The sequence below is a fragment of the Mastomys coucha genome, unplaced genomic scaffold, assembly GCF_008632895.1.
Source record: "Mastomys coucha isolate ucsf_1 unplaced genomic scaffold, UCSF_Mcou_1 pScaffold9, whole genome shotgun sequence".
Taxonomy (NCBI): Eukaryota; Metazoa; Chordata; class Mammalia; order Rodentia; family Muridae; genus Mastomys; species Mastomys coucha.
In genome coordinates this window covers 36,911,551-36,924,713 of record NW_022196915.1, presented here as the reverse complement: position 1 = coordinate 36,924,713, position 13,163 = coordinate 36,911,551, and the positions used below count along the sequence as shown (strand labels likewise).

At 40.2% G+C, this 13,163-nt stretch overlaps 1 protein-coding gene across 1 annotated transcript; it reads right to left on the bottom strand.

Annotated features, from left to right (window-relative positions):
* Window positions 1-7,987: 7,987 nt before the first annotated feature.
* Window positions 7,988-12,960, bottom strand: LOC116084456 (toll-like receptor 11). The gene is made up of 2 exons (XM_031361467.1): window positions 12,799-12,960; window positions 7,988-11,102 (listed from the first exon to the last, which is right to left on the bottom strand). The coding sequence occupies exons 1-2, from the start codon at window positions 12,806-12,808 to the stop codon at window positions 8,323-8,325; spliced, it is 2,790 nt and encodes a 929-aa protein (XP_031217327.1). The 5' UTR covers window positions 12,809-12,960; the 3' UTR covers window positions 7,988-8,322.
* Window positions 12,961-13,163: the final 203 nt, after the last annotated feature.

The following is a 13,163-nucleotide window of genomic DNA, read 5'->3' as shown; positions in this document are numbered from 1 at the left end:
ATATATATATATATATATATATATATATATATATATTGTAAGAAAGCCTTCAATTAAGTGCTTTCTTTCATAAGAATGCCTTGGTATTGGTGTCCTTTTTATAGCCATAGAACATTAAGATAGAATTCAAAACATATAACTTATGATTTCTTTTTTTTCCTTCTCCTCTACCCCAATCTCTCTTTCTATTTCTTTGTAGTGGCTAAAGGCTACATATGCTTTACATGCACTTGGGACTTTTCCACTCTTTCTCTGAAGCTCCTCTTCCTTCCTACTATGTGACTACCTGCTGAACACTCCAGTTTGTTTGATTCAAGTAGGCTTTCTTTCTTTTCCAGCTCCCTATATCAAGAAGCTAGCTTTTCTTGTTGGCTTCTTTCTTTTTATTTTCTCAAACTTACATAAATTTGTTTTCTACCTTCTGTTTGACTCTATTTCTAAATTCTTTAATTTATGAGACTAAGAACCTCAAAAGAAACCTGTTTACTCTCATGAAGTGGTTTAAATGATAAATTTCCTTTTTCAACCCCAAGTATATTTGAGTACTTGTTCCTTAGTTGGTGACCTTTTGGAAGGAATTAGGAGGTGTGGGCCTGTTGGGGGATGTTATCATTGGGGGACAGGATTGACCCTTTAAAGCCCCCCACCATCCCTAGTGCGCTCTCTCTGCCTCCTGTTGTAGATCAAAATGAGAGAGCTCTTACCTGCTGCTCTGTGGGGAGCCACAGCTGCCACCATATATATATATATATATATATATATATATATATATATATATATATATATATATATTGATCACCTGGTCTCCGGCCAGAGCAGAGAGCATTGAGATAAACAAGCCTTAGTTGGAAAAGCTGTGTGCCTCTAGTTTGTGATGCAAGCTGGCATGAATTGCCGCAGCCTATTATGCTTTGCCACGTAGCTGATGTTGATTGGGACCAGGAAAAGTATTTAACCTGTGAAGGCTGGATTCTACGAGATTCTACTAGAGAGAGGATTATTATGAGCCAGGCGGTGGTGGTGCACACCAGTAGTCCCAGCTACTAGGGAGGCTGAGAGAGAGATAATAGAGATTATAGAAATTAGAGATATTATTAAGAAGTAATATAAGGATTCCTGAATAAAATCTGCTTGGAGAAGTGCTCATGTTTGCCTCCTTATTTCCGCTGGACGGGTAAGGCGGCCGACACTGCTCAAGCTTCTGGCCACCATGCCTTTGCTCCACCATTATGGATTCTAAACCTCTGGAACTGTAAACCCAATTACATCTTTCTTTTGTAAGTTACCTTGATCATACTTTCTTATCACAACAATAGAAAATTAAGGGATATTCCTCCTAATACTATCTTTGCTAGCATTTTGTCATTATTTGTTTTCTTGATCATATCCATTCTGATTGGGTAAGATGGGAGCATTTAAAAAAACATACTTATTGGCCATCTGAGTTTTAACTGTCTACCTGTTTACTGATTGGGTAATGGGGTATTTCATGTGTAGTTTTTACATTATTTCCTCCTACCCAAACAGCGAAATTATCTGTTAGCAGAGATGTGCTACTGTCAATTCTCTTAAGGATTAAGCCAGTTGGGCCAGAGAATTACCTCACCAAGGAATCATCCCCAGGAAGGTTGATTCTCCCTAAGCCATCCTAAGGAAATGGAATGGGTAATTATTTCCCCAATGAGACAATGTACTTTTCCTTCCCAGAGAGCCCTGTCCTTAGTGTAGTCACTTAGCAAACCACACGCACACAGCTTTTATTAAGTCTGCCTATTCTGCTGAGTTTACTCAGAGTAACATAGCTTTGCCTTGTCTTCTTTCTATCATTTTGAATCACACTTTCCCTAACACTCTTCTTCACTCTTTCTCTGAAGCTGCTTGTTCTTTTTGCCATGGCCATTTGTCTGTAATTTGTCTGTTTGCTTACCTTTACAGCTGAACATGCTGGCCTAACTGAAAAGGGCATTTCCCGGCTATGTTCCTTCCAGTTCCATCCCTCTCCATCGTCCTCAGGCAGCCGCTGAAATTTACTGCTTGTCTTTTACTTGCTAGATCTTTTCTTTTAAACTGTAATAGGATTTTCATTTAGTTTCTCTTAAGACTCTGTTCTTAAACTCTTTTATCAACCAGACCAAGAACCTCAAAAGAGAACCCTGATTTCTCTAGTGATAACATCATCAAATCTGGTGGACTCTTGAGGTTTCTAGTAACATAATTTCTACAGATCTTCCTGCTTCTTTTACTTTCTTTTTTTCTGTCTGTATTTCTTTTCATTTTCTGACTTATGCTCATTGGTGATGTATTAGTGTATTTTAATTGGTTTTAAGGATATTTATTGTTTTTTAACATGAATATTTTCTTCTTTTCTAGTCAGTAGATTGTACTACATTTCCAAGCCATTGACTGATTAATAAATGATGCCATCTAGGGTTCATAAATACTTCGAATATGTCAGAACTCATTCAACTCTTCTTTTCACAGTATTACACCTGTACACAATTCCTTGTGACTATTGTCAACTTCATTAACCTCTCTTATTGTCTTTCCACTTCTGAAGACTGTTCTTTCAAATTACTTTTACGACTTTGTCTGACCCACTACATTTTGCTGTGGATAGATAGTGGGTTATTTACTGGAGCACTTGCAACCTACCAGTAAAACACTTCTGAAGTAAAAGATGATCTCTCCTTAGCAACTATTAACTGACAACAAATACTCAGCCAAGCGTGGCACCTCATGAGCTCCTTCCTTCCTCCAGGATAAAACATTGCACGGCCTCATCTCGTGCAAATATTTTTTGCCATGGGGTCATAATTTCAGTGGTCATGTTATATATATAGAAGATAGCATTTTACAAAACTCCTTGTCTTCCAGCCTTACATTCTTTATGTTCCCCATTCCACAATGGTCCCAGAACTCTGAAGGGATGATATAGATGTCCTGTTTAGGGTTGGACATTCGACAACTGCTACTCTCAAAACTTTGAGCAGCTACGAGTCTCTATATTTGTCCCCATTCTCCACAAAGAGAAATTTCTCGTACTTCAGGCTGATAGCAACACTAACTTATATAAAATCACAAATACTTAAAGTATGTTTGATACCATACTCATTATCAAAACAATAGAAGATTTAATGAAGGGCCGATGACCTCTCAAGACATATGTTTTCACCAGGTTTACAGTAAGAGTGGGCCTCAAATCCACAAGAAAGTGACTGGTTAGCTTACCAGTAATCACACCACTATTGTGTAGTGGGCTTATCGCACCTAGAAAGCACAGGGTTCATGGGTAGGTAAGACTGCTGATGACTTTCTTTTCTCCCATCTTTATCAATCTCCTTCATACTGGTCATGTTTGGATTCACTACTTTAAATTTTGTCTTCTGACTTAATTTAATCAGGGCTATTGGATTGGAATATGGTGGGGGAGATCATAGGCCCTAGGAGGAACTAAAACCTATTTTTAAGGTAAATTTGTATAATACTAAATTCTTTTTGTTTATGTTTTGTATGTCCTGCTCTTACCTTTAAATAGAAAAGCCTCTCTTTCCACAGTGGTGAATGAAGATATAGTTGCACACATGTGAAGAGTAAGTGATAGATGAATATTCTATTGAGCTATTAGTTGATAGATTTCTAGGTTGGTGACATTGCCTAGTTATTATGTCTAGAACAGCAATGAACTTTGTGTGTGTACATGTGTGTGTGTGTGCACACGTGTACATGCATGTGCAGGTATATGCCAAGAAGTACTATATTGGGGTCATATGGCAGATGAGTATTAGCTTTTTGAGAAACCTCAAAACCTGTTTCTTCAGTGGCTGTGCCAGTTTATACTCCCCTCCCTCTAACAGTAAATAAGGATTGCCCTCTCCCCAATATCCTTGCCAGCACTGTTTTTCATTTTCTTGATAATAGTCATTCTAACTGAGATGGAAATCTTAAAGTAATTTTAATTTGTATTTTTCTTGTAGCTAAGAATGCTTAGCACTTAAAAATATTTATTAGTTATTTTTATTTCTTCTTTGAAGAACTTTGCCCAATTTTAAAAATTGGGTTGTTTTTCTGGATCTTTTGGGTTTGAACTCTTTATATATTCTAGATATTAATCTTCTGTCACATGTGTAGCTGGCAAAGATTGCCTCCCATTCTGTGGGTCACTTCATCCTTTGTTGTGCAGAGTCTTTAATTTCATGAGGTCTAATTTGTCAGTTTTTTGCTTCATTTCCTGAGCAATCAGAGTCCTATTTAGAAAGTTTTTTCTATGTCTTTAAAAATAACTATTACTATTCATGTATATTTGTCTCTATATGCATGAACCTACACATGAACATGTAGGTACCTGTAGAGATCTTAGGAGGACATTAGAGCCTCTAGAGCTAGAGTTAAAGTAGTTTGAACTGCCTGATATGGGTGTTGGTTTGTCTTTCTCATCCACTGTTTCTTTTAGTACATTATCATGAATAGTAACCAGTTTTTGGTAAGGGACTTCTCTATGACTATTGAGATAATCATATAATATCTCTCCTTGGGTCTGTTTATGTGAGGAATTATAGTTTTTTTCCATTTGGTTATTTTCATTTTGTTTATTTGAAAGTATTGCATATTTTTAAATTTAAATTGTAAAAAATTGTATCATTTTCCCTTCCCTTTCTTCCTTTGGAATAATCTGATGCAACCCCAACACTATTTTTCATATTCATGTCCTTTTTATTTTTACCTTTAATAGAAAATAGATATTTTTCCACATATATATCTTAAGACAGGGAATTCCTCCAAGTTCTTTCCACAGACCTTCAAATTCAGATTCACCCCTACCCTTTTTCCACTAGAAAACAAACCAACATCTAAGGGATAAAAATAAAATGGAATAAAATAAAAAAAGCAAAAACTAACCCATTGGAATTGTACAAAACAAACAACAAGAAGAAAAGGATTCCAAGAGAAGACACAAGAAACAGACTTATTTGTCAAGAATCTGATAAAAACACTAAAATGGAAGCCATAATATATACACAAAGGAGTTACAGAGCAAAAGGGCTCTGATGTGACATGGTGAGACAATGATAGGACAATGAATCTCCAAAGATACCACTGATTTTGTTTTCTGTTGGATGCCTACTGCTGGACGTGTGACCTATCTTTTTTTTGTTTGTTTGTTTTTGTTTTTGTTTTTGGAGACAGGGTTTTTCTGTATAAGCCTTGGCTGTCCTGGAACTCACTCTGTAGATCAGGCTGGCCTCGAACTCAGAAATCCTCCTGCCTCTGCCTTCCAAGTGCTGGGATTAAAGGCATGCTGCCACCACCCGGCTGTGACCTACCCTTAAGAGCAGTTTTTCCAGTGAGACTCCCTTGGAAGAAAATAAAATTTTATTTTCAAATGGTTATCAACTTTACATCAGTCTTGAGCTAGGCAGGTTGGGGTAAGAGTGATGGCATGTGTCCACCTCTTTCCTTTCTAGAGCCCTGTCTGGTGAAGACCTGTGCAGGCACTGTGCGTGCTGCCTCAGCCTTTGCATTAATCATGATGATTTACAAGGCAAATTAAAAATGGGGTACAGAGCTTAACAGAAAATTCTCAACAGAGGAATATCAAATGGCCAAGAAGCACTAAAAGAAACGTTCAATGTCCTTAGCCATTGGGGATATACAAATCAAAACAACTTTGAGATTCTGTCTTACACCTGTCAGAATGTCTAAGATTAAAATCTCCAGTAACATCACATGGGGCTTTCTCTGATTCAGACTCTGTTGCCTGCCTTTGGATCCTTTTCCACTAGCTGTGCTGTGCTGTCTAGCCTCAGTGGGAGAAGATGCACTTAGTCCTATGTGACTTGATCTGCTGGGGGTGAGAGGGTAGGGGGCCTGGGGGTTGGTACCACAGAGGACTCCTCATTCTCTGATGAGAAGGGGAGGGGGGAATGAGGGAAAGGAGATGGGAAGATGGGACTGGGAGAGAGGAGGGAAGGCTTCTGTGATCAGGAGGTAAATTGAATTAATTAATTAACTAATGCAGATACAGCCAACCATCAGGACTGAGCACTGGGATCCCTATGGAAGAGTTATAGGAAGGACTGAAGAAACTGAAAGGGATGGCAGCCTCATAGGAAGAACATGAGTATCAACTAACCTATCAACTAACAGGACCTCTTAGAGCTCCTGGGAACCAAAGAGCATATATCAGTTCGTCTGAGGCCCCAGCTACTTATGTAGCAGAGGACTGCCTTGTCTGGCCTAAGTGGGAGGGGATACACTTAGTCCTGAGGAGGGTCGATGCCCCAGAGAAAGGGGATGCTACAGGGGTGAGGTGGGACTGTGTGGGTGAGGTGGGAGTAAGTGGGTGGTTGGGGGAGCATATTCTTAGAGGTAAAGGGGAGAGAGGATAAGATAGAGGGCTTGTGGAGGGGGTCTGGGAAAGGATATAATATTTGAAATGTAAATAAATAAAATGATGAAAAGAAAAAGAACCACCGATTCTAAAAGAATAAAATAAAATAAAATGTTTTTAATTAATTAATTAATTAATTAATTAATTAATTGTGTATATATAGACCTGCATGCTATGGTGTGCATGTGGTGGTCAGAAAACAACTTGTAAAAGTGATTCTTTTCTTCTATCATGTATGTCTCAGGGATTTAACTCAGGTTATTAGGCTTGTTGGCAAGTGTCTTTACTTGCTAAGCTATCTTTCTGGTCCAAAGTGTTTTATTATTTTTGAAAGATAATTTATTGTTATCATAAAATGATACATGCTTATTAAAACCTAGCAGAAAGGTATAAAGAAGTTTTATTGGACTGAGCACAGGGTCCCCAGTGAAGGAGCTAGAGAAAGGACCCAAGGAGCTGAAGGGTTTGCAGCCCCTTAGGACGAACAACAATATGAACTAACTAGTACCCTCAGACTTCCCAGGGACTAAATCACCAACCAAAGAGTACACATGGTGAGACTAATGGCTCCAGCAGCATATGTATAGCAGAGGATGGCCTCGTTGGTCATCAAGGGGAAGAGAGGCCATTGGTCCTGTGAAGGTTCTATGCCCTAGTGTAGGGGAATGCCAGGGCAAGGAAGTGGGAGAGGGTAGGTTGTTGAGCAGGGGGAGGGAGAGGGAACAGGGTTTTTTATTTTATTTTATTTTATTTTATTTTATTTTATTTTATTTTATTTCTTTTCTTTTTTTTGGAGGGGAAATTGGGAAAGGAGATGTCATATGACTTGTAAATAAATAAAATACCTAATAAAAATTTTAAATTAAAAAAAAGTTTTAATAGATTGCAGAGATATTCTAGGTCCCTTGATATTTTGCATTTCTAGTCTTCTTTTTCTTCATAACTCATTTATATATATATATATATATATATATATATATATATATATATATATATATCCAGTTTTCAAATCTGGATGTATATGCCATTTGTCAAGAGTGTCATTTAATATTCTGTCAATAATATGTTAAATCTTTTTTCCATAGTACTTAATAGGCCTGAGACAAGAGAATGTTATTTATATAATTACATCTGGTCAGATTCATGCCTGAAACCTGGGACTTCGTTTGTGAATGACATTCCATTTTTGTCATTGGACTTATGTTTGGAATTTACAATTTTGGCAAAATTTCTTTGAATCTGTGAGAAGAAAGTGAGAGTATTTCACCTTTGCCATTTCTTTGAAGCTGAGGCACAAGAAAAATTGAATGCAGAAGAAGAGAGGTGAGATCCAAGGCAAACAGTATGTGATCTGAGTCAGGGATCTAAGTCCTATGCAGATCTAACCTGTGCGGATTTCAATTCCCCTTGAATAACACATGTTAAAACAACAGATTTGACTCACATAATGCTCTAAGTGTGAGAAACTTGAGTTAGAGGAACTGACTATTGGACACTGGGTGAACTGAAAATACATTCCAACTCAAATGACTCATTGATTCTCCACTTACTCTTGAATTGCACAACATTTTACCAAACAAGTGAATATTTTGCAATTAATAGAGGCAGGATGGATTTATTTTGAAAAAAAAAAAAACTTTGGAAAAACGTACACAGGATCGCACAAACCACTCTGTATACATACATGTCTTGTGTGGTGAGCAGTATCTCATGCTGGAACATATTAACACGTAACAGAATTGTTTTCTGAATGAATGTTTTCCCTCCTGAATGAATATTTTCCAGTGTTTTAAAAGATTCCCCTCCCAGTGGGACTTAATATAGCATTTAAAATATATCATTTGGCCCCCTTGGTGAGCCCATGCTTTAGTGATGAGAGCGTATACCCTCTGCTGCTGAAAGGACCTTCTGCACAGCCCCATCCTGGACAGCCCTTAATCTCTTTCTTGTCCAGCTTTTCTGAGCTGTCTCTTCAGTTGCTCACAGAAAGTCTTCCACTCCACTTTCCCTTGGGACAAATCAAAATAATCCTCCTTCTGGAGCCATCGGGACAGGCGATGATAACTATGGAGCCTCTGCCGATTGAGGGGCTCCAGAAAGAGCAGCAGGAGGCGAGTGGTCCCAGGCTTAGCTACCAGGTGGTAAGTGGCCAGTCTCAACTCTAGATTGCACCAGGGACTTGCTAGGGCCTGGCCTGTGAGCACACAGAGCATGGCTCTGCTTTTGCCCATGCTGGCAATCATGGATTCCATCCTGTCATTTCCAATCCCAAAGTCCCTGTCAGGCAGGCACAACCTCAAGCCCTCACCTTCAGGAGGGGCTTTCTCCAAAACTGGAACCAGTTCTTCCAGCACCCAAGCTTGGTCCTCTTCACAATAGGATATAAAGACATCATAGTTGAATTGGCCTCTGAGTCTATGTCCACATAATTTCCACCAACAAGTGTGAAAGAGTGTCCACAGGTGATGAAGCCAGGACCATTTATGACAACTAACCAGAGGAAGGATAATCACCAGAAGCAGCAGAGTGAAACTGGTGAGAAAGCCCCAAAATTCAGTACTGTGTGGGCAATTAGTAGCATGGAAGGAGAAGAGTAGAGTTTTGGAGTAGTCAGAGGCATTAGCCATGCAGATGGATTTTTCCAGCCCATAAACGAAAGTGTTTGGGGCCCGTGTAGCCCAAGACTCCAGCCAGGAAGTTTCACACTGGCAGGTAAAGGTGACATCTGAGAAATAAACGTACTGAGGCATCTGAGGAATTAACTCCTGGAAGTTGCTGTTCATCTCCAAGGTCCTTTCGGAGTTGAACAGCAGCAGTTTGAGGACCTGCAAGCTCTTAAAGCTGGACACAGAGAGGTTCCTGAGATTCATGTGGCTCAATGCCAGTACCTGTAACTGAGGCACCTCCTTCAGTAGCACCTCTAGCTTCATAGTACTTGACTCATAGAAAAAGTTAAGGTACCCCAGCTCTAGCACACGCAGCCTGGGCATCCCAAATAGATGGAGGTCTATTGCATTGCTGTTATCACACCAGATAAAGAGGTGTTCCAGGACAGGAAGCTGTTGTGAGAAGAATCTCTGAAGTTGACTGGTTGAGAAGGTGAAGCTGTAACCACGTAAGGTGAGGCGACGCAGAGAGGGAAAATGAATTGTGGTGGTGTCTGGTTTCAGTAATAGAACAGAAGTCTCTAAGGTAAGGTTCTCCAAGAGTAAGAATGGCTCTCCACTGGGAATCATAAACTCAATACATGTTTCTGCTTGTATTTCCAAGCTGAGGAGCATTGGGAGCCAGGGAGGATATATATCCAACATTGGAGAAGAACCCAGTTGTAGATGTCTTAGCATCTTGGGACCCTGAAGCTGTCTGCCAGAGATACGCTCTAAGGAGGTACCCAGAAGGTTCAAGGTAGTCAGAGCAGGAAGATGAGAGAGCCAGCCTGGTTTGAGTACTTTAATTTGATTCCAACTCAAGTCTAGTGTCCTCAGCCACCTCAGTCCCTGAAGGCTCTCATTGGATAAACTAGAGATGTTATTGCCACTCAGCCGGAGCTCCTGGAGCTGTGACAGAAAGGAGAAAGCCCCATGGGGTACATCACAGAGTTGATTGTGGGACAGATCTAGCACTTTTAAGTTTGTGCTAAACAGTCCTTCTGGAATCTCCAAGATTGGGCCAAGGTTATTCACAGATAGGTTGAGCTTTTGAAGCTGGGGTAGAGTACGTAGAAACCTGATGGGAAGTGATTGCAGATGATTATCATGAAGGCTAAGGAATTCTAGGGCTTTGTAACCTGGGAAATCTCTATTTTCTAAGATGTTTTGGATTTGGTTCTTCCCAAGATCAAGTGCACGAAGCTCAGAGTAGCCAGTCACACTTGCAGGCAGTTTTTCTATACCTGTACCCACAAGGGAGAGGAAGTGCAAGTGTAGAAGTCCTGAGCTGAGATCAAGTGCTCTTAATGGGGTGCCATCCAATATTAGGGAATGGAGCGTGAGGCCATACAGGTCTCTGACACCTGCCTGCTTCAGCTGAAGGTTGTAAGATAAATCCAGCATCTCTAAAAAGGGTGCCCTTGGTTTGGTATTGGGTGCAGAAGAGGCACTCAGCAGAAGATCTGGGAAGAGCCTGTGAAGTTCCTGCAACTTTGTCAGACAGCCGTTCCTCAGAGTTAGATGCCTAAGACTAGTTGGCAAGTAGATGCTTTGGCTATAAGTCAGGCAGTATCCTTGAAAGGAAAGACTACTAAGGGATCTGAGAGACTCTAAACAATTTGGAGGGAGGAACAGACTTAGGCAACAGGGAGCATGATGCTCAAAAAAAATATATTGTAGCTGATCCAGTCCTTGAAAAGTCCTAGATGTGATGTTAGTTGTACCCAATTGCAGCCTTAGAAGCTGTAGGGAGTGGAAGCGACCAAAGGCATTAGCTGGCAGAGTAGGAACCATGCCCTGGAGGCAGAGTACTTCCGTATTTTTGGGCACTCTTTCTAGGGTCTGATTTATGTTTTTAACATTGGAGCAAGATGCCAAAAGATGCAGTCCTGGGACCAAGGTGCAGAATGGTATGTAGTAAGAAAGGTTAGGAAATAGCAAGCTGTCTGCTATGATGCAATCAGGGGTGGTCCATGCCCATCCAGTCAAGTTAAGGCTCAAAGTCAATAGGATCAGAAAGATGAGAACAGAGCAGAACTGATGTCTTCCCATCCTTGACATTGATTCTAGAAAAAGAGAGGAAAAAAATGTGGTAACAACTTATAGTGATGAGCAACCCTAGCCTGGGCCTTCTACTATGCTTAATATCCTTGGGATTTAGAGACATATTAGGAAATATCCCTTTAGTCAAGTTATTAGTGACACATTTGTCAAGTAGAGAGTCAAGTTGTGGCTACTGATGTGTGACTCCAAGCAGGTAGGAAACCAGAGGAAACAGAATCACAGGGCTACAGGAAGCCCAGAGAAGCCTGTGATGCTCCAGTCTCCCAGTTGGGGATAACTGGCTCAGGCCACTGATTTTATTGGAGGAAGCCATCATCCAAAACAAGGCGGAAAACTGACTTGTTCATTAGAGAGTACACTGGAAAAGGGAACCATGTTACTGACACATTTATATCTGAAAAAAATTCTTAGCCGTATTACAATGGTGGGCTGTTGTCCTTCTTTACTAATGAGGCCATGAAGCTAAATTTCCTGTCTTAGTCAAAAAAGCAGAAGGTGCGAGATGTGAGACTATAGTCAGTATTTTTTCCTACCAGGATTAGTGGTCTGGCTTAAACATTCAGAACTAAGGAAACATTTCCGGTAGGTTTTAGGGTTGAGTTTAGGGAGAGAATGTTCAAAAATAATTCAGGAAAAATATTCAAAGGAAATAAAGAAAGCAGGCTAATAAAATTCAAAGGAAATAATGCCTTGATAGTATTTTTGAGCCTTGAACCTAGCACTAGGGGTCTAGGGTGGTGGTGATGGTGAGTTGACTGTATTCTCATTATTTGTGTCCTTTCTCTCATGGAGAGAGGCCTCTGAGTGACCATTGTTAAATTAGTGGTCATGAAAGTCCCTGAAAGGTTTGGAAGAGACAGGAAAGTAGTCTATTCTGGGGATTACAGGAACCAGTTAGTCACAAGTGAAGGGCACTGACCTATTAAGTAGCTCTGCCCTTATACAGAGTAGCTTGGAATACCATGGACTTCTTTACTTTCCGTTGGACATTATTTCTCCTGGGTGATAACCCACTAACTCTGGAGGTATGTAAGGATATTGTGTCCAAGGGCCTCTGCCTGCCTGCCCCCCCTCTCCTGAGCCTCAGATTTCAAGTTCAGAGGAGCCAGAGAAGAGTCTGAGACTTCATCTAATTGGCACGACCTCATTTTAGATGTTCTTTGTTGATCTTACCCCATCTTTCTACAGCAAAGGGTGGTTTCTTTTTTTCTTCTCCTTACTTTTCTTTTCTTTTCTTTTTGTTTCTTCCTTCCTTCTTTCCTTCCTTCCTTTCTTTAGAGCCTTGAAGTGTCAAGTAGTATACCTGAGTAATTTAAGCTTTCATTTTATTTTTAGTTTATCTAGGATGAATTTGGGGACTGGAATAGGTCTAAGATCAGGAAGACACAGTGACCTTGGTACTAAGACCCTGGCACCATAGAAGTATGGGTATGACAGCAATTTCTATCTCAAGATATCAGGTTTAATATTATAACTCTGACAGACATACATAGATTGCCCAAGAGCTTCTATGTCTCTCATGGTCACCTAGACTGTGGCAACTGTTAGCCCACCTGTCCCCAGATTCTTCCTGGTCACCACTGGCCCTGATCTTCAGCTCTCTCTCAAGAGAGGTAGATGCTTAGTGGTTTGCCTTCTTCTCACTAATACTCATCTACCTTGTTCAGAAAATCCTGTTATTAGCACAGCATTTCTTACCTTTGAGCATGGGGTGGTGGAGACAGATTCACACTCTCGGGAGGAGTTCCTTTTCATCTCCCATGGTCAAAGAGAAAAACCTTCCTGTTCTCTCCATAACAGCATCTGCTCTGCTGGGCAGAAACATGCTATTGGTGATAGATGGGAAGTTCTAAGGAAGGGAGAGAGTGCTTAGTTAATTTTAGGAAAGGTGAACCATGACTTCTCCTTAGACTGTCTCCTTTCCTTTCAGATTCATGACTTCCTCTTTCCTAGTACTCTGTGGGTTTCAGTTTTCACATATTTTGTATCACATCCTCCTGACATCTGAAAAAGCAGTCTTCATTTTGGTGGACCATTTTGTCTCTTAAAGTAAGAGAGGCTCA